Here is a 20,571-nt window from a genome sequence, read left to right as displayed (position 1 = left end):
AGGAAATAGCAAGCCTCTCCAATATTTCTGCCAAGAAAATCTCCAAAATAGGGCAGAACCTCCAAAAAGAGTCGAACACGACTGAAATGACAATAACAAAACAGCAAATTCCCTGACAGAAAGTAAGAAATACTGGTGGAATCAAAGTGAACTGGGCATGAGAAAGCAGAATTATCTTGCTTGCATCCTCCAGGATGTCACAGGAAGACTAAATCAGGTCCTCAGTTTTCTGATTCTAATCTTCCTGTCTAGTCTTATTTCCATCAAACTAATCAAACTGGGTATTTCTTAGCCGGCCCTGTTCCAACTTTCTGTTATCACTCCCCCCTTGTCTGTAATGGACACCTCTCCAGGTCTTCTTCTGATATTCCTCTCTTCTTTTAAGACTCAGTTAAGTACCACCTCGGTGAGCTTTCTCTCTCCTTGAAACAAACAATAAGTATTTGTCAGCTGCCTATTCTTGATAAGGGGACTGCTTTAGGCCCTGAGAATGTTTGTTCCTTCCCTTTGTTGGTTATTTCCAATTCATTAACAACAACAAAAAAACCCAGTTATACACCCCCCCCCCAAAGAAATTATATGGGGAAACAACATGGACACACAGAAGCAGACACAAAATAGAAGTCTTTTTGCTGGAATGAGCTTGTCTGATCTTTTCTGAGTCCTATCACATAGAGCCTTATGTCATACGTATATAATATAATCTCAAGATTCCACTCCTTGAGGAGCATATGATAAAAAAAAATGGAAGAAGGAACTCGACAACCTTATTTTATACTTAAGGAAGTTGTGGCCCAAGGAGTTAAGTGCTTTGTCCAATGTCAAACCAAGCAGTGAGCATTGGAAGCAGGTTTTGAATCCAGGACCTCTGACTGAAGTAGAGAGTGTTCCTTCCATTGTACCATAACTATCTTGCTTCTTCCCCAGTGCCAGATATTTCCCTTATACACAGTAGGTGTTTAGTAAATAAACTTTGATGAGCTGATTTAAAGGCTAAGCCAGATCTTAAAGCTTTTCCATAATGTTACAACTTGTGTGCTAAGTAGGAACATTAAAAACCCTGGAATCAAATGTAAAATTCTCTGCTTGGCCTTCAAAGACCTTCAGAACTCCCCTACATCAGTCTTCTCACATTTTCCTCCCTGCCAGTGTCCAGAGATATTGGTCTTCTTGTTGTTCCCTAAGTAAGACGCTTCATCTCTCAGTTCTGGATATTTTCACAGTCTGTCCCTCTAGTCTGGAATGCTCTCACTCCTCATCTATGCCTCCTGGATTTCCTGGCTTCCTTCAAGTCCCAGGTAAAATCCCACTTAATGCAGGAATTTCCTCACAATCATGTTTGTGCCTTCCCTCTGTTGGTTATTTCCAATTCATTAAGCCCAAACTTATCTGTCCATAATTATTTGCATGTTGCCTACCTCATTTGATTGCAAACTTCTTCATAGGAGGGACTACTTTTTACGTTTTATGTATTCCCAAATCTGCACACATAGTAGGTGCATAATAAATGCTTTGCTGGCCAACTTACCAGGAGAAAGTTGACAATAGCATAGGCAAGATGCAAATGATGTTTAAGACTCAACTAAAGTACCACCTCACTGAGCCTTCTACAATGATGCTAACAATCAATATTCTTTTAGATAGTATTTTACTCTATAAAATACCATCATAGCTATTCTCTTAATGCTGTTCATTGTGGATTGGGTAACAGCCAGGGCAAATAGGCAATATATAGACACAGGAAAATGAGACTTTTGTGTTTTGTGAGTGTGTGTGTCTGTGTGTGTCTGTGGAATAGTCAATGGGTGAATGAAAAGAAATGAGAGTACAAGAGAATGTGTACTTTTGGGACAGTGAGCATCCAGGCATGGCACCCTTAAAAATTCAGTCTGTTAATATTAAAGAAGCAGAATATTAAAAAGGAAGAGAGTCTAAGTATAGACCTTTGAAGACCATTTTATGATCAGTAGCACCTAACATCATGGGGTATATGTATTATGTGTGTGGGGGGGGGTCATTGAATCAGAAGGCATGGGGTTCAAGTTCTGCCTCAGACATTTACTACTCATGTGAACAAGGGCAAGTCACTTAACTTCTCTGAGCCTCAGTTTCCACATCTGTAAAATGGGGATAATAATAGCATCTGCCTCATAGGATTCTTCTGAGGAGCCAAATGAGATAATGCATGAAAATAATTTTGCAAACCTTCAACACTATGTAAATGTCAGCTATTATTATAGTGAGTGAGTCAGTCAAGTTGTGGGCGTGTGGGCAAAGTGGATTCTAGGGCCAAGCAGAGGCGAACCTTCCCTGTTTATATAGTTGGCAGGACAAGTTGGGTAGCCTCGGTCCTAATGCCGATCTCTAGGATCCAATTCTAATATTTTGGGAGCTGAGAGAAGAGATCTCTTAGAAATATTACCTATTATAGTGGCACATATCAGAGTCCTGAGTAACCTCCTCACAGAAAAAGAACATTTAGGGAAAAGTCAGTAGATGAGGGCAACTTTATAGTACAGCTAGGTGGCATGGTAGATAGGTTTGGAATTGGGAATTCAAATCCAGCCTCAGACACTTTACTACCTGTGTGATCAAGCAAGTCACTAAATCTTGTTTGCCTCAGTATCCTCATCTGTCAAATGAGAAAGAAATGGCAAATCACTTCAGTATCTTTGCCAATAAAACTTCAAATGGGGGTCACAAAGAGTCAGACACAACAAAAATGACTCACAACAGACCAAAGTTCTGGTAGGAATAGAATTCACATCAAGTAATTAAGAGCTTCTGAATATTTGTATCTGGGAGACTCTGGGAGGGTAATGATCTCCCTGTTGCTGGAGATTCTCAGGTCACTCACTATATCACTTGGTTACAGCAGAGCTTTTTAAATTTTTTCCACTTGTAACTCTTTTTCATCTGAGAAATTTTTACATGACCCAAAGTACATAAAATAGGCATAAAAATCAAACATTTACTGATAATAAATCATAATTACACACACACCACATTCAAGTTACAAGATCTTATGTGGGGTCATGAACCATAGTTGAAGAAATTGGGGTTTATAGTAACAATATGAAAAGAGACAGACATGATTTGAAGTAATGGATAAGACCTGAATTCAAATCCTGCTCCTGTTACTTACCACATGTAGTGAGTCACTATATTTCCTACACAACTCCCTAAGGTACAACCATCCTCCTTGTCACTCAGATTCAAACCTCAATATCACTCTCATTCACTCCACATATTCAATCTGTAGCCACATCTCAGCATTTCTACCTTAACGTCTCTCTTATATGGATTCTTCTCCCCACTCCCATAACCATAATGCTAGGGCAAGCCCAAATCTCTTCTTACCCAATCTTTTTCAATAACTTTCTAACTAGTTTCTCTGCTTCAAATTTCTCTGGATTTGATTCCTAGCTGTGAGATCTTCCACTAACTCCCTAAGAAAATAATTTTCCTTCTCTGGATATCAGTTTTCTCCTTTGTTAAATGTAGAAATGGAATAATGTGATCTCTAAGGATCTTTCCTGCTAAAAAAAAATTGAATGAGTCAGCTTAGTCCTCTAGGATTGCTGATCGAATGCACTTTTTCTCCCTTTTTTCTTTGCAGAGGTGGGGGACAATGAATGTGGAATATTTCATATGGGGCTGATGAGTTGGTTGGCTTTGTTGGAACCATTATTTTTCTTTTCTAATCTCCATTACTAGAGATGATTTGCTGGATGGGGGGCAAGGGGAAAAGTGTTAAGATATAAAGGTGACAAAATCCCCCTATATATTATATTAATATGTACATGTGATATTAATATGTATTACATATTCAGACATACATATATCCATACATATATACACTCACACACATGTGTCAAGAAAGGGAGAAGTCTCATGGGGCAAACCATTCAGGAAAGACTTTCTAGGGAAGATAGCAAGATTTCAAAATAATAGAATCTCAAGGCTGAAATGACATTCTGAGTTTCCTGGTCCCACCTACACCTGCAGTTATCCTGAATATAGGAGTGAGGGGAGGGCTGGGTTCCTAGGAATCTCAGTTGGGCCATGGCAGCCCTGGAAAGAGGAATGCCATAGTAACCAGAGTTATTTATCCTTTAGGGCTGAGTTTGGCACAATCTCAAGAAAAAGAGGAGCCTGGTTTCTTCCCAGGGAACTGAAGAAAGTTTCTTTGTTGTTTTCCCCAAAGCATTTTACTGGCCAGCCCTCCCCCAGCCTCCTCTCCCAGGGGCCCTCTTCCCGCTGTCCCCTCATTAGGAGGTGGGCCCTGGGTTTGTGAGAAAACTGGGCCTAAGGGGAGGGACGTGCTGGGTGAAGAGGCTGCCGAGGAGGCCCTACTCTCTGCCAGCACACTCACTTCCGCACCCTACACAACGTCTTTGTGCCATGGAAACTAGAGGAGGGAAGAGACCCTTGGGGATATGCTCTTAAAGTGGCCATCACTCAAAGGATAGGAATGATATATATGCTCAGAAGCTGATGAGGAATAATAGCATGCTCTTAGGAGAGACAGAGCCCTTGCCTTCCAGAGTTCCAAATTAACAGGAATGGGGCAGATAAACTAATCTTGGGGAACCTTTGATCCATCAGGGAAAACAGTCCCTGCTTCTGGGAGCTTGTCCTCAGGGACTACTGGTCTGAAAGAGTTAGCCACCATTTCTCCCTTGTACAGTCCCTAATCTGTAGCAGCAACACAGCCCCTGACTCAGGTACCGCTGACCTGAGGGTACAAAGGAAGCCCCTCCCTCCTCAGGAAGCCCTAGGCTGAGAGATGCACAGAATACTAGCCTTCAAATCTTCTTCCAAGAATAACTCTTCTACTCAATAGCACACCATGCTTCTGTCTTCCTTTTAAATTGATCACAAAAGTCATTTTCTCTAGGAAGGCTTCAACGATTAATCTTGCTTGGCTTCTGTTATTCCTATAGCCCTTGCTTCTCCTCATACTCATGCTCAGCACTTCAGCCTTGCTTTAAGGAGGCATCTTATTATTAGCATGTGACAATCCCTGGAAAGAGGAGATATATGAATATATGTATGTGGAGGGGAAGAGAGAGATCTATATCTATATATAGATCTAGAGCTAAATATATCTGTATTGGCCTAGATCTATATATAACCATACATGTGGATAATATATATATATGTATATAATATCTATAAGTACATAAAATATGTATTAAATATTATATGATCACATTTTAAACACTATTTGATATGAAATGTCTTTTATCCAAAGAGAAATTTCAATAATTACCACATTTCTTAAACTATAAATTGAGAATTTTTGGTATGGGGCTCTCTTAGATCAGGACCTTTCTGTAATTATTGTCAGCTAGTTTTGGTACCTACAGATTTCTCTCCTAGTTGAGAGAGCCCTAGTCATGGAGTCTGGAGCTTCGGGTGGTAGGCCTGGTTTTACCACATCTCAGAGTGTAGATTTGAGCGGGCTACAACTTCCCTGGGGCTCAGTTTCATTAGATTCTTTCTAAGATTTCTGCTCTTTCAGTTGTAAAGCCTATGACCCTAATAATGGACCCATATGGTAAAGGGGGATGGGAGCTGTCCTTTCAGAACCCTTGAGATTGGAACAGTTAACAGGATGACTGAATGTGAGAGCCTCTTTCAGATGGTAAACTTGAGGTTGGCTCAAACCTAAATCCATAGCAGCTAAGAACTGCAGCACTCTGCAAGTAATTATGATGGCTAGAAAGCAGCTAAGTGGTGCAGTGGACAGTATTTAGCTGAAGACAGGAAGATTTGAGTTCAAATTCTGGCTCAGATACTTAGATTATGTGATCCTGGGCAGTAATAGGGAGGCATGGTCTCTCCTGAGATGCCTCAGAACAGTAATACTACCTCTCTCAGGGTGGTTGTGAGCATCAAATGAAATAATATTTTCAGGTACTTAGCACAATATCTGGCACATAGTAGATGCTTAATAAATGCTTGTTTCCTTCTGAGAGCTGAAAGAATAAGGACTAGGGGCCTCTTTGTGCATCTGTGGCAGCCCAGAATCATCCCTGCTTCTCTGGATGAAGTAATTCTTTCCTTCCTTCCATCCCATCCCAGGTGTCTGCCTTTCTCTTCAATCTGCTTTGAAATGTTGGGATAGACACTTAGGACCCAATCCAAAAAACACTAACCTAGCTTTATCACAGACTTACCTCATCCAGAAGGTCTTTGAAATTAACTCAGTTCCCCTCAGAAGTCTCCTCTCTTCATTATTGTCTCTCACTACATTTCACTCCAATCCCAAACCAATCCACAGTACTGAACTGGCTTCACACACACACACACACACACCCCTATTTACAGAGACAAACACATAAGTACTTACACAGACCAACAGATACACAAAGACATAAAAAAGTACTGCCAGAATTACAAGGGAAGGAGACATGTGATGTATAAACATGGTAGCCCATAAGGACCTGTATTTAGCCGGTTCAAAGGGAGAGGCGAGGCTCAGATCCTGGCAGTTGATCAAGAGCCAAACACATCCAATTAGGCCTTCCATCACCCAGAGCTGGAGGGAACCCAACATGGAGAGACACAGGAGACAGAGCCAGAGACAGAGAGACAGAGACAAACACCTAAAAACAGAGAGAGACAGAAAGGATAAGAGAAAGCAAAGGGGAGAGAGAGAGAGAGAGAGAGAGAGAGAGAGAGAGAGAGAGAGAGAGAGAGAGAGAGAGAGGGGTGGAGGGAGCACTAGGGAATGGAAGGAGGGTAGAAAGCAAGGAGAGACAGATAGAAAAAAGAGAAACAGTTACAGAAATGAAATAAACAAAGGAGGGAGGAAAAGAGGAGAAATTAAAACACAAAGAAGAGACAGACAAAAAATAAAGAGTAAGTGAGAGGACCCAGAGAAACAGAAATAGAACTGGAGAGAGAGAGATAAGGGAGGAAAAGAAAGGTACAGACAGAAGCAAAAAAGGAGAGTGAAAGGAACAGATTCATATAGAAGAGAGAGACTAAACATGAAGGAAACAAAGGAAAAAAACAGGAGAAAGAAATTGAGGGCAAAGATAGACAGAGGCAGAGATAGGAGGGCAAGTGACAGACAATAGGAAAAAAGAAAGCAACAGAGAAGAAAAGAGATAAAGGAAAAGGAAAAATACAGAAAAGAATCTGAGCTGGAAGGGATCTGAGAGACAATCTAATCTACCCCACCTCCCATTTTCTAGATGAAAAATTGAGGCTTATGAACATGAAGGAATTTGCTTAAGATTGCACAGGTAATATCAGAGGAGAGATTTTAACTCAAGCTCTATATCTAGCATCTTTTATACTCTACCATATTTCAAAAGGGATCTATATATATGTAGATATAGATATATGTATATATGTATGTATTTATATACACACATATAAATAGAGAGAGGGAAAGGGAGGAAGGAAGGAGGAGGAAGAGAAGGAGGTAGAGGAGGAAGAGGAGAAGGAGGTGAAAGAGGAGGAAAAGGGAGACAGAGAGAAAGAGAGAGAGAGAGAGAGAGAGAGAACGACAGCAAGTGACAGAGATGGAGGAAATATCTCTATACATACACATAATAATGTTCACAATAGATATATGTATATATACATCTACATATATGTATGGAAATATGTATATATGTATGTATTTATATACACACATATACATAGAGAGAAGGAGAGGAAGGAAGGAAGCAGGGAAGAGAGAGGGGGAAAAGGGGAGGTAAGGAGAGGACATGTAGAGGAGAAAGAAAGAAAAAAGGCCAGCCAAAGAAAAAAGGATAAAGTTGATGATACACACTGAAAGAAGACATAAGAGACCAACAACAAAAAAAACCAGAAGGAGATGAAGAGGAAAGGGAGCTTTTAAATAATTCAAAGACTGAGAAGGCAAAGGGGAGATAAGGAAAGAATATGAGGGAGGTAAAGAGAACATGCAGAAAAGGGGAATAGATAGAAGGGGGAAAGGGGGAGGGAGAGAATGGCAGTGGGTGGGCCAAGAAAGCTTTCCTAAGAAACAGTCAGCTTCTTTGTCCCTCAGTGAATCCCTCAGTGTCCTTCCCCCTCCCTTGATAGGGATGAGTGTGTATTTGAGGATCCAGGGTGAGATTCTTCATCTCAGTAGAGACCATGCCTCCCTATTGGCTCCTCTCCCCTGAGGACACAGAGGAACAGAGTTTCAGTTCCAGCTTTTCCAAGGTCAACTGTATGTATTTGAACTAATCATTTCCTCTCTGAGCATTAAATTGACTGCCCCTACAAAATGAGGTGGGGGGGGGGTGCAGAATGTTATTACACTTTCCAGATCTAGAGTATTTTAAGAAATTCCAAAAATGCAATATCATATATTACCCCACCTATTCATATTAGTCTCACTCCTTTCTCCCACCTCAGCACCTTTGCTCATGGTCTTCCCTTCTCTCCACTCCTGAAGCCATCACCCTAAGTACCAGTTTTCATTACTTTTTTCCTGGACTACTGCTATCATTTTCTAATTGGTTCACTTGCTTCTAGTCTCTTCTCACTTCGGTTCATCATCTCTTCAGTTGCCTAGATGATTTTCCTAAAGGACAAATCTGTTCATGTCCCTCCCCCCCACCTTCCCACCTTCCCATCTTCTACTCCTCAATGAATTCCAGTGGATCCCTATTACCTTCAAGATCAAATAAAAAGAAAGTGCTTCATAACCTGGCCCCTTCTCATCTTTCCAGTCTTCTTAGGCTTTACTATTCCTACTGACTCTCTAGTTCTAGTTTTACTGACCGTGCTGTTCCTTTCCATCTCCATACTTTTTTTTTCTGAAGCAACTGGGCTTAAGTTACTTGCCCAGGTCACTGTCCCACCTAACTACCCCCTATCTCCATGCTTTTGTAAAGGCTGTCTCTAATTTCTGGAATGTTCTGCCCCTTCCCCTTGGGATTCTTAGTTTCCCAAACTTCCTTCAAGAGCAAACTCAAAGCCAACCTCCTATCTCCTTTCAGATTACACCCCATCTATGCTTTATTCTTATATGTATCTAATTATTTACATGTTGTCTTATTTATTATAATAGATGATTCTGGAGGCCAGGGACTATTTGTCTTATTAAATGTGTGATCTGAATCTCACTTTCCTTATCTATAAAATGTGGATAATAATTGTACCTACCTCTCAAGGCTGTTGGAAGCAATCAAATGATAGATGGATATAAAGCTCTTTACAAGTCTTAAATAACCACGTATAATGGATAGGCAGCTATTCTTAGGGTCAGGAAGACCCAGATTCAAATTCATGGTTTTCTGATCCATAGTGAATCACTTAATATCTCACCGTTTTAATAATTTTCTAAGACAGTAAGTTTCAGAGAAGTTGTCAATATGCTTTGGGAGGGCAATTACTCAAAATGAACTCACTACATCAAGGGAATCATAGATCACAGTCCAAAAAAAGCTCTACAAATCCAACAACTATATGCATGATGGCTAGTAATTTTTAGGCCAAGGAAAAAGAATCCAAGGAAGAATAAAGGCTAAAGAAGCAAGAAAGAGAAAAGGAAAAGCTCCAGATTGTCAGAAGGTTAATTAACCTTGGTAAGGAGTGAAGAACTTCCTTCCTAAAAGATAGAAAACAAGGAATGGATAAAGACAGACAAGTTTTGAATTATAGAAGAGAAAATGTTTCAAGTTCATCTCAAATAGCTTTGATATATTCAGCAAAGTAAGAAGTATATATGTACACATATATATGCTTCTATATATATTCTCTTTATATATCTATATATTTATCTATATATAAGAAGTATATATAGGAACTAGACATGTGATATCACTGGCATTATCAGGGAACTCTCAGGTAAGGAAACACTCATCACTGGAGATTGGTAAATTATAGTCTTAGAAAGTTGCTGAGGGCAATGAGAGATTAAGTATTTTTTCTAGGGGTCATGCAGCCAGGATATGTCAAAGGTGAGACTCGTCCTGGGTTCAAGACCAACTCTTCATCTCTCTAACTCTCATGATGGATCCCCTTGATTTATATAATGGGTATAGAATTAATACTGTAAAACTTAGGAATTTTAATAAAATATTATGTAATTTAAATTTTAAATTTTAATATTAAATCAGATACTATATGTATGATGCACTTTCAAATTACTAAATGGAAATTTTTTCCTCTTTTTTGATATGGTTGTTGGAGAAGGCAATAAAGATAAAATGGCAATAAAAATAAAATGGCAGACTCAGTCTGCAGATAGGGATCAGTTTAGACCAAAAAACATTTCACTCAAGAGTGAAATAATTTGGCAAATTTCAGATGATCAGTTTCATTTAGTTTTAATAGATTATATAGCAAAAGCAAATCAACAATTTGTTTTTGTGTCTTCTCATGTTCTGGTCTTGTCTAGACCCAAGCTTTGGGTTCTCATAACCGGATTCTATATTATTGTTTCCAACAGAGTAGTGGTAGTGGAAAGTACAGGGTTAGGAACTGGGAGATCTGAATTCTAATTCTGATTCTGTCACTAGATCAACATTTGATTTTGGGCAAGTCATTTAGTGGAAAATGTGCTGGATTTTTATAAAGAAGGAAGCTAATACTCTACGGACACCTTCTACTTCTAACATTCTTTAATTTTGTGAGGCATTGGAGATCAATGACTCATTGAGTCTAATCCCTTCATTTTTCAGGGACCCCGAGAAAGGAAATGAAGCTCACAGTCACATAACTAGTAAACAGAAGAGCCAGATTTCTACATGCTGCCTCTTGGGTGTTATCTACCCTACCAAAAAGTAAGCCCCTTGAAGGTAAGGATTATGTCTCCTTTATCACTATATCAAGAAGGGTGGGGCAGTAAATTTTGGGTTGATGTAAATAAATTAAAACTCAAACCAAAACCTTCCAAAGGATCAAAGTTGTTTTAAAGTTGAAGAAGCTTCCTTACTTCCTCAGTAATGTAGGCAGGATGGCCAATTATTGGGAATGTAACTTACTGTTCTGTATTAGAAACACTTCATTCCCCTTCTCAGTTTCCTTGCACTGGGTGACCACCATGCCAGGGATGCCTACCATTCTTAACTGAGATTCTGTGAATCCTTTTTTTCCTTTGAAACTTAATTTAAATTCAAACTCCTGAATTTGATCTCCTCAGGTGATAGTGCCTCCCTCCAGTTGTCTTGTGCTTGTTTTGTAAAGACTTACAAATATATACATTGTTTCTCCTGTTCGAACTTAAGTTTCTTACCCACAGGAACATTTTCCTATTTTGTATCTGTATCCTTAGGTACTAGCACAGAGTATCTGGCATAGGGTTATATAATAATTATTTGTTTGCTATTGATTAATTTTTGTGGATTTCATTCCTGCCTTAGGAGAAATTGTAGATACCCTGAAATATTCCTTCTAAATCTAAAATCTGTAATTCTATGACTTTCTTTGTTCATGATTATCCTGGCCCCTGCAGCACTGGCTGTGTGGTGTCTCTGTCCTAGAAATATTTTTAAAGCACTTCAAATGCTTTCTGAGACCTCTAACGACTGTCAAGTATGCTGGACAGAGATGACTTTTTATTGCACATATGGTCCAAAGATCCAGTAAGGAAAACCAGTCCTTTCAAGATTCAGGGATAGAGCAATCCTACCAAGATTCTCCGAGAGTAGCCCCAAACAGTCATAAGTATAGATGGGTCTAAGATCTTAGATTTTATTACTCCAATTTGTAAAGGCCACATCTTGTGGATGAGCCCAAGAGATCAAAGCAAGAGTTTCATATGCCCCACAAATGAACTCAACATTTAAGTTCTCCAGAAATTTGCCCTTTGTGTAGAGGTAAGGAACTGAGCAGATGCCCATCAGTTGGGGAATGGCTGAACAAGTTATGGTATATGAATGTAATGGAATATTATTAGTTTATAAGAAACAATCAGCAGGATGATGTCAGAAAGGCCTTGAGAGACTTACATAAAATGATGCTAAGTGTAATGAGCAGAATCAGGAGATCACTGTACACAGAAACAACAAAATTATGCGATGATCAATTCTTTTGGACGTGGCTCTTTTCAACAATAAAGTGATTCAGATTGGCAGTTCCAATAGACTTTTGATGGAGAGAGCCATCCACATCCAGAAAGAGGACCATGAGGACTGAATGTGGATCACAATATAGTATTTTCACCTTTTTTGTTGTTTTTTGCTTGCTTTTTTTATTTCTCATTTTTTTTTCTTTTTGATCTGATTTCTCTTGTGCTAGCTACATAATAAATGTGAAAATATATTTAGAAGAATTGCACATGTTTAACATATATTAGATTACTTGCTCTCTTAGGGAAAGGGCTAGGGAGAAGGGAGAAAGAAAAATTTGGAATGCAAAGTTTTGCAAGGGTGAATGTTGAAAACTATGTTTGCATGTATTTTGAAAATAAAAAGCTATTTTTAAAATTAAAAAAAAAGAAAAAAGAAAGAAACTTGCCATCATCAGCTTTACCTGGATTGCTTAATTCTATTTCCTGAACCACTTTCCACGTTCAAAAAAATGAAACAAAACTGGGAACTCTAATAGTCACACCTTCCTTAATCGTGTGAGTTCTTATGTCCTATAGCAAGCTGATTTCAATGACATAAAAGATTAGAGAGAGCTTTGGAAAGAATGAAGTGATGATCATGGAGACTGTGATGATTGCAGTGAAGGTTACCATGATTTGGTTTATTATTTAGCTAATATGATATATATCCCTTATGGAAAGGGACCTATGCCAGGTACTAGAGTGGGTGAAAGATAAATAAGACCCAAACCATAACTTCAAAGAGATCATGATCTAGTAGGTGCTGATTGTGGGAGTGACAGAGTGATAGAAATGAAAATGATTAAACAGAGAAAGACATAGAGACATAGAAAAAGGTGAAGATATGATTGCAATGGTATTAACAGTAATTTTATTGAGAGAGATGATGATGATGCTAGTTATGAAAGGCACTGAGGCAGACAGGTGATGTATTGAGCAGAGAGCACTGAGTCAGTAGTTAGAAAGACCTAAGTTCAAATCTGGCTTCAGAAAATTACTGGTTGTGTGGCCTTAGACAAATAACTTACCTTCTCACTTTTCTAAAGTGTAAAATGAGAATAACAGCAGATCTCTCTCAAGATTGTTTTAAGGTATTTGTAAAGCACTTAGCATAGTGTCAGGAATATATTTGGTACTATATCTAGTTGTTCCCTTTTCTTTCCTTGATGGTGATAACAACTGGTAATTCCAGTAACAGCAGCCATCATGATGGCAATCACAATGATGTTGGTGATAATAATGATAGTATAGTCTGATTAAGTATCTGAATGATAGCAATCAAATGGAGAAGTTAATGCATCTTGCCCATGATTAATGTATCATCAACACTTTTCAGGGACTTCAGGTCCATGTTCCAAGACCTTTTGTAAAACAGAACAGAACATCCAAACAGAAGATGAATACCCTAGTGTGTTCAGATTTGCCAAACTTTACATAATATGTTTACTATCAAAAACCTTAAAGGAACTTTTGATTCAACCTTTTTCTTCCCTACCTCCACCCACAGTCTTATCTCTCAGACTAAATTCTCTAGTCCAACGTTGGCCAACTAACCCAAAGTTTTACCAACTTCTCTAAGAACAGAGTCATGTCAAATGGAAGAGTCCCAACATCAGGATGGAAGAGAGGGAGGTGAAGAAATAAGGGGAGATGGAAAAAGAGTATTTCCAGAAAAATATGAATCCTGCCATTCATAGGAAGTAAAACTGACTCAATGACAGTGATAGTAACTGTTATTTAGAGTGATGTTATCTGAGGGGAAGGTCCAGAGCACTAGAATTAAACACCACAGAAAGTAGATAGAAGGCAGGACAGGAGATGCTTCACTATGCCAGCCCAATAATCATGGAACACACATTAGAATAAACATCTTGATATTGAATTCATGCTAGAAGTCCCTGTGGCTTTATTCCAGATCAGTTATTCTGTGAAATTGCTATTCAGTTCAATTAAATCTACATCTGTTAAGTGCCAATTTTCAACAAGTATCTAAGTCTCTTATTCTATGCTTCCATGGTTCTTGCTCCAAAATCTTATTTGACATCTATAATAATCCAGCAGATTCTATAGTTCCATTACTAATTAGTATAGGATATTTTTCTAGATTTGATTAAAACTATTACTGATTATTCTGTGATTCTGTTCTTGACTTAATGTTTCAAATATTTTACTCCATTTTGCTAACCATGATTTTATAATCTGATAATCCAGAATCTATAATTCTATTTTTCTATTGAGATCTATTATCTTGCAGGCTGCCCTTTTTGGGTTCTGTCTAAGGTCTAAAGTAAATATGGAAGTCTGGTCAAAAACAGGACAATCAAAAAATAGGATAGCATGGTTCAAGGAATCCATTACAATTCTGAAATTCACAAACAGCACTAGGTCACAACTACCCACTAGGTCTTTATACCATGTTACTACTCAGAGGAAACCAGTGGACCATAGCGATAGAGCAGAGGAGAGGCCATTTAGGGAAGAGAGAAAGCATTTTTAGAAGAAATAAAGAAGAAACAGATATAGGCCAAGATTGAGAGAGAGGCTATTTATGTGATGGAGAAGAATTTAGGAAAGATAGGAGGAGATTAAGCCAATTGCATCTCTTCCAACCTTGGGAATTAAACATTAGGAATTGAAAAAGAAGGGTCAGGGACCATTCATTTAGCTTAATGGGGGGCAGAAAGGAATGTGCCAGAAGTGGGGAGAAGAATGGAAAGGAACATACATGGCAGGTATAATCAGCAATTTCCAGAACACTACAGCTTCTTCAGTATCATACTTCAGATGTACCCTCTTCTCATCATTCCTCACTCCCCTGGCCAGAATGTCTCCCTCCCTTGTGGCCTGATGCAATGAGATCATCCCCCCCACCAAGCCCAGTGCAAACCCCAGCTAAACTTACACATCAGCCTCCTCCCAGAGGATGCAAGTCTGGTTCGTGGTGCCCTGATAAGAGTAGAGAGAGAAAAGGAACAGATATTAGACCCTATCCCCAGAGTTTCATTCTGCAAGAGCTGCCTAAGACACTCTAGGGAGGGATGAATAGGGTTCTTTTAGGCAATTATACATTATTCACACATTAGTAGGGATTGCTTTATTTTATATCACCAAGAGTAAGGCTCTACGGAAATGAAACAACATAGCCCAGCATGAGGGAGGAAGGCAAAAACAAACCAGAAAAACAAAACTTGGTGTAGGAGTTTGGAAACCTGACTTTTCATTATGAATTTAATGGGTGGAAGTCCCACTCTCCTATGCTCTTGTACCTTAGCCCTCGGTTTTTTCCTCCATAAAATGGAAGGCTAAGGTGGTCTAAATGATCTCCAATTCTAACATTCTATATCCAGCGTTCCAAGGGTTCTGTGGCTCTCCAAAGTGCTAGGGCTCTTTCAATAATACCCATGGGGAGAGGTTGATCATACACATACGTACATGCACCCATACATGTACACAAATACATCACACCTTCCCATGTATTCCCAGATATGCATGTATATACACTATCATCATACCCACACAGTAACTGACACATATGCATGCCCACATACATCCACAGATGGTCATCCCCCTTTATTAACAAAGCATATGCTGGTATCATGGAATCATGTATGTGACTTCAGAGATTCCATTGCACTGATGAGAAAATGGAGGTCCAGTGAACAGAAACATCCATATGCTACATACACAAATAGATTACATTTATACCCACATGTGTGTATGTGTATGTATTTATAATGCAAAGAGCACAACTCTGTTGGGCTAGCCACATTGTTCAAATGTCAAATGTATTTTATGGAGGACTCACAGATGGCAAGCACTCAAGAGGCGGTCAGAAAAAAGTGACACAAGGACATTGTCAAGGTCTCTCATAAGAACTTTTAGAATTGATTGTATGACATGGGAGACCCTGGCACAGGTGTGCCCTCATCAGAGAAGGTGCTAAGCTCTATGAGCAAACCAGCATTGAATTAGCTCAGAAGAAATGCGTAAAGTTAGAGAAGCTACCCCAAATGTTCATATGGACTATTTGTCTGACCTGTGGCAGAGCATTCTGAGCTTGTGTTGGTCTGATTAGTTATAGTTGGATGCTCTGTAACTCAACTCTAACACAGGGATATCAGTTTGATCCTCTTCAAGAACAAAGGACAACAACCAATTAATCTATACTCACACATTCTATGCATCTAGCACCAACATATCTACAAACATGGGCACTCACATCTACATACATCAAAATGCATACACACATATAGACCCATGTATAGACATGTTCAGAAACACGTTCATAAACACTTACATTGTACATGTGGGAAAACTCAATCTCCAGAGGGGTTTGCAGGGATCGAGGGGCGGGCTTCACAGTCACAGAGATGACTTTAGAGTTTAGGACAGTCGTATTCCTGAGAAAGAAAGGAAGAAGAGGGGAAACTGAGCCCTTTATCCCAGAATAGAGTCCCCTAAAAAGCTTGGGAAAGGTCTAGTGAGGGGGAAAGGATCAGCTTGAACCAATTTTTTCCTACCTGTGCAAGGCCAGGATACTGCCAAGATTCCGGTATAGTACAGTGCCAATCACAAACACAGAAGAGGCATCAGTCTCTGTAAAACAACCCTATCAGCATTAGACTCCAGTGATGTTCTTGCCCATAGCCTCAAGACCCTTGTACAGATCTTGCCCTTAGCCTGCCCTCCTCCCTTGCTCCTATAGCCCTAAAAGAAAATAGTGTTTACTCCGGGTGAATCTGTGGTCAGGAAGTCTCAAGTTCAATTCACTTAATGAGTATGCTTTGACTTAAATTGAATTGATGATAGTGTATACAATCAGGTGGATTTCAAATAAATTGAATAATGGAACACAAAGATTAGTCATTAATGGTTTCACTTCAACTTGAAAGGAAGTCTAAAGGGGAAGGCTATAGGAATCAGTGCTTGGTCCTGGGCTGTTTAACATTTGTATCTATAACCTGGATGAAGGCAAAGATGGCTTTTTGATAAAATTTATAGAGACAGGAAAGTGACAAAGAAAATGCAGGGTTGGGGCAGCTAGGTGGTGCAGTGGATAGAGCACCAGTCCTAAAGTCAGGAGGACCTGAGTGTCCTAGCTGTGTGACTGTGAGCAAGTCACTTAACCCCAATTGCCCCAGCAAAAGAAAAGGAAAAAAGAAAATGCAAAGTCAGAATCAGGATACAAAAAAGATCTTGACAGACTAGAATGCTAGACTGGATTTCAGAAAATGAAATTTAAGGGACAAATGTAAAGTCTACATTCAGGCTCCAAAAATCAATTTCAGAAGTATAAAATGAGAGAGGCAAGGCTAGATGGCAATTTATCCAGAAAAAGATCTATGGGTATTAGTGGATTACCAATATGATGTAGGTCAGCAGTGTAGTATATTAGTCCCACCTCACAAAAAACAAAGCAGTATTAAGTTTGCATTAAGAGAGATGTGTGGCAGAAGGAAACAAAGATTCAACCTTTTGAGTATATCAATTTGTTAAGTAATATGTGCCAATTGCCCAATAAATCGGAATCAGGACCTTTCTTCAGCTTAGGGTTGGATCCTGAATACATAGAGAAGACAGTCTTTAATACATTAAAAATAAGTAATCAAATAAAACTAAGTAGTTACAAAGAAACAAAAGAATATTAGGTGATCTGATTTCTAATTGGAGGGATTTTCCAAGTTGGCAGAGGAAGATGGAACAAGGGCAATCCCCCAAATTCAGAAAATAAAAGTGTCCCTCTCTTCCCAAGTGTCTGTAAACAATTTAAAAAAACATGAAAACAATAATTGGTCGGTATGGGTGAAGTTTTCAGATAAGACAAATCTTATAAAGGGTCATTTGAGCTGTACAATTGTGAGAAAACTCTTTACATCAATCTTTGGATATGACTTAGTTTCTGGTCAGCCTAATGTAGGTATTTAATTAAGGGTCTGTAAGAGCAGCAGGTAGGGATGGTTCAGTTCCCCAGCCATGCAGGGCAAGATTCAAACATTACAATAAGGTTTTCTCCCAACAGCACTCCATTATGCTATTTCCTTCTTGAACAGGAAATTTCCTGACCTGGTTAATCCTGAGCCTGTTTCTGGATATCTTGTAACTATATGATATGGTTTGCACTGGGAGTCAAACAGAAAAGGAAGTTTTTCCCCTATTATTATATCTGTCAGGTCAGTCTGTGCCCCTAAGGGGAGTTGTGACATTGCTATAACAATGTCCCTACTTTTCTTTCCCTAGCAACTTTCTATAATAATCTAGGTAAGCAGTAAAGATTTTATAAGTACAATATTAAATCTATTACTTGACAGATTGATACTGGAACATCTCTGAGTTACTATGATATGATACAAGTGTGAAAAATTTTACAATATTAATCTGTACTTGTGGTCAAATTATAATAGAGGAATGAAATCCTTCAAGAGGAGGAATTAGACAAAGTAATGAGACAAAAGATATAATGTGAAAGTTCTCTAATTAAATGGAATAATAAATTTTGAGAAAGCAATAGGATTAGATTTTTTCTTCCTCCATGAACTACTTACATATGTTTTTAAAATTGGCTTCTAAATGTATCAAGAATAAAATTTCAGGCTTTGATTATGTTTCAATAATAAGTTTTCAAAATCAGAGTAAAGATTTCACATATAAAATTGCTTTGATAATTTTTTAAAAAGTGAAATTGTTTTCCCATTTTAAGATATCTGTCTGATAATTTTAAAAGGCAGAAGAATTAGATTCATTAATTTTTTTAAGATTCTTATATCAGCTACAGGAGTTAAATAAAGATAAAAACAGCAAGTGGTATGTAAAAAATAAAATTCTCTGAAGTTTCAGATTTGGTAATTAAATTTAAAAAATTATACTAAATTGTATTATCCTGTAACTGGCAGATTTTAGGATAATTACCTAGAACAAATGATTTGAAACCAGAGAAGCACAGCCCCATTCAGCATGAGAATGAAGCCTATTCCAGAATGTCCAAAAGAAGATATTCAGGGACCAGACAACTAAATGAGACATCTGAGACTCAAAAAGTATTAACAAATAAACACTGGGAGTGGGATACTAGGATATAAGGAAATAATGTTAATATTATTGTTAATATAATTATAATGTAATATATATTACATGTGATATATACTAATATAATATAAATATAATTAATATAATATATAAAAATAATATATAATATTAATGATCATTATTGTATTGCTATGTTTGCTATTTCTTGGTGTTAGTATTTATATTTATGTGTAAATTTTTTTGGTTACCTTGGTGACAAATAAATCTCCCTTCTCAAAATTAATCCAATATGCTAAGTATTTTGATTTGTAACCTAACTTATATAATTATTAATAGCATATGAAAAAACCTTATCAATTTGGCTTATAAAGAAGTGATCCATAAGCATAGTATTTTCACCTTGTTGTTATTTGTTTGCTTGTTTTTTCTTTTTTTCTCATTTTTTCCTTTTGATCTGATTTTTTTTGCATAGCATGATTAATATAGAAATATGTTTAGAATAATTTCACATGTTTAATCTATATCAGATTGCTTGCTGTCTTGGAGAGGGGGAAGAGAGGAGAAGAGGGAGAAAAATTTGGAATAGAAGTTTTGCATGCATTTAGAAAAATAAAATACCATTAAGAAGTGATCTATGAAGGAGTGGGTTACCCATTCCCCCATAAATCAAAAGGGGGCATTGAGGAAATTGAGGCAATTGAAGAGATTACAACAGCAAGTGGTTAATTGTAGGGATTGAGCGAACCTCACTGACTCCATCTTGTGACTCAATTCTGGAGCTAACTCGGCTCCTTTTCTGTTTCAGTTTTGGATCTAGTTCAATTTCTGTCTTGTGAAAAAAAGTTTTCTGAATTGTGGGAATTGGGAGAAAACCTTACTGCATTGTTTGGACCTAGCCCTGCAAGGCTGAGAAATTGGAAAACCACTCTACCTACTGTTTAGAAATCCTTAGTTAAGGGTTATGCTGACCAGAAACTCAGTTACATACAAAAATTGATGTGAAGAGTTTTCTCACAGTTTTATATCCCAAGCAACCCATGGGTCTTATTTGAAAGTTGGCCACACACTGACCAATCAGTTATCATTTCCATGTTCCTTTGATTATTTATAGATACTTGGGGGGAGGATTTGAGCCACTTCTTGTTCTGAATTCAGGAAGTTTGCTCTTCCCTTCCCTACTAGGAAAATCCCTATTTTTTCCTCCAATTAGAAATCAGATTACCTAATATTTCATTGTTTCCTTGTAATTAATTGGCCTTTTTTGATTAATTTTTATTAAAGTTTTTTTTATTTTTCAAAACATACTTATGGATAATTCTTTGACATTAACCCTTGCAAAACCTTGTGTTCCAATTTTTCTCCCCTTTGCCCCCTACCCCCTCCCCTAGATGGCAAGTAGTATGTTAAACATGGTAGAAATTGATTAATTATTTTTAATGTACAAAAGACTGTGTTCTCCTATATTCAGGATTCAACCCTAAGCCAAGAAAGGAGCCTGGTCCTGATTTGTTGGGCAA

At 38.1% G+C, this 20,571-nt stretch overlaps 1 protein-coding gene across 5 annotated transcripts in view; it reads right to left on the bottom strand.

The window, feature by feature from the left end:
* Nucleotides 1–20,571, bottom strand: part of ADGRB1 (adhesion G protein-coupled receptor B1) — a 264,233-nt gene that overhangs the window by 119,072 nt on the left and 124,590 nt on the right. For all 5 annotated transcript variants that reach the window (XM_031947288.1, XM_031947290.1, XM_031947291.1 and 2 more), the window contains exons 15-17: nt 16,552–16,627; nt 16,329–16,431; nt 14,934–14,977 (exon numbers count right to left, since the gene is read on the bottom strand). In XM_031947288.1, coding sequence (XP_031803148.1) covers nt 14,934–14,977; nt 16,329–16,431; nt 16,552–16,627 — 223 coding nt within the window. The remainder of the gene's footprint in view (nt 1–14,933; nt 14,978–16,328; nt 16,432–16,551; nt 16,628–20,571) is intronic.

This window comes from Sarcophilus harrisii, chromosome 1 (genome assembly GCF_902635505.1).
Source record: "Sarcophilus harrisii chromosome 1, mSarHar1.11, whole genome shotgun sequence".
NCBI classification, from domain to species: Eukaryota; Metazoa; Chordata; class Mammalia; order Dasyuromorphia; family Dasyuridae; genus Sarcophilus; species Sarcophilus harrisii.
Note: the sequence above shows the minus strand (reverse complement) of the source record. Positions and strands in the feature narration are given on the sequence as shown.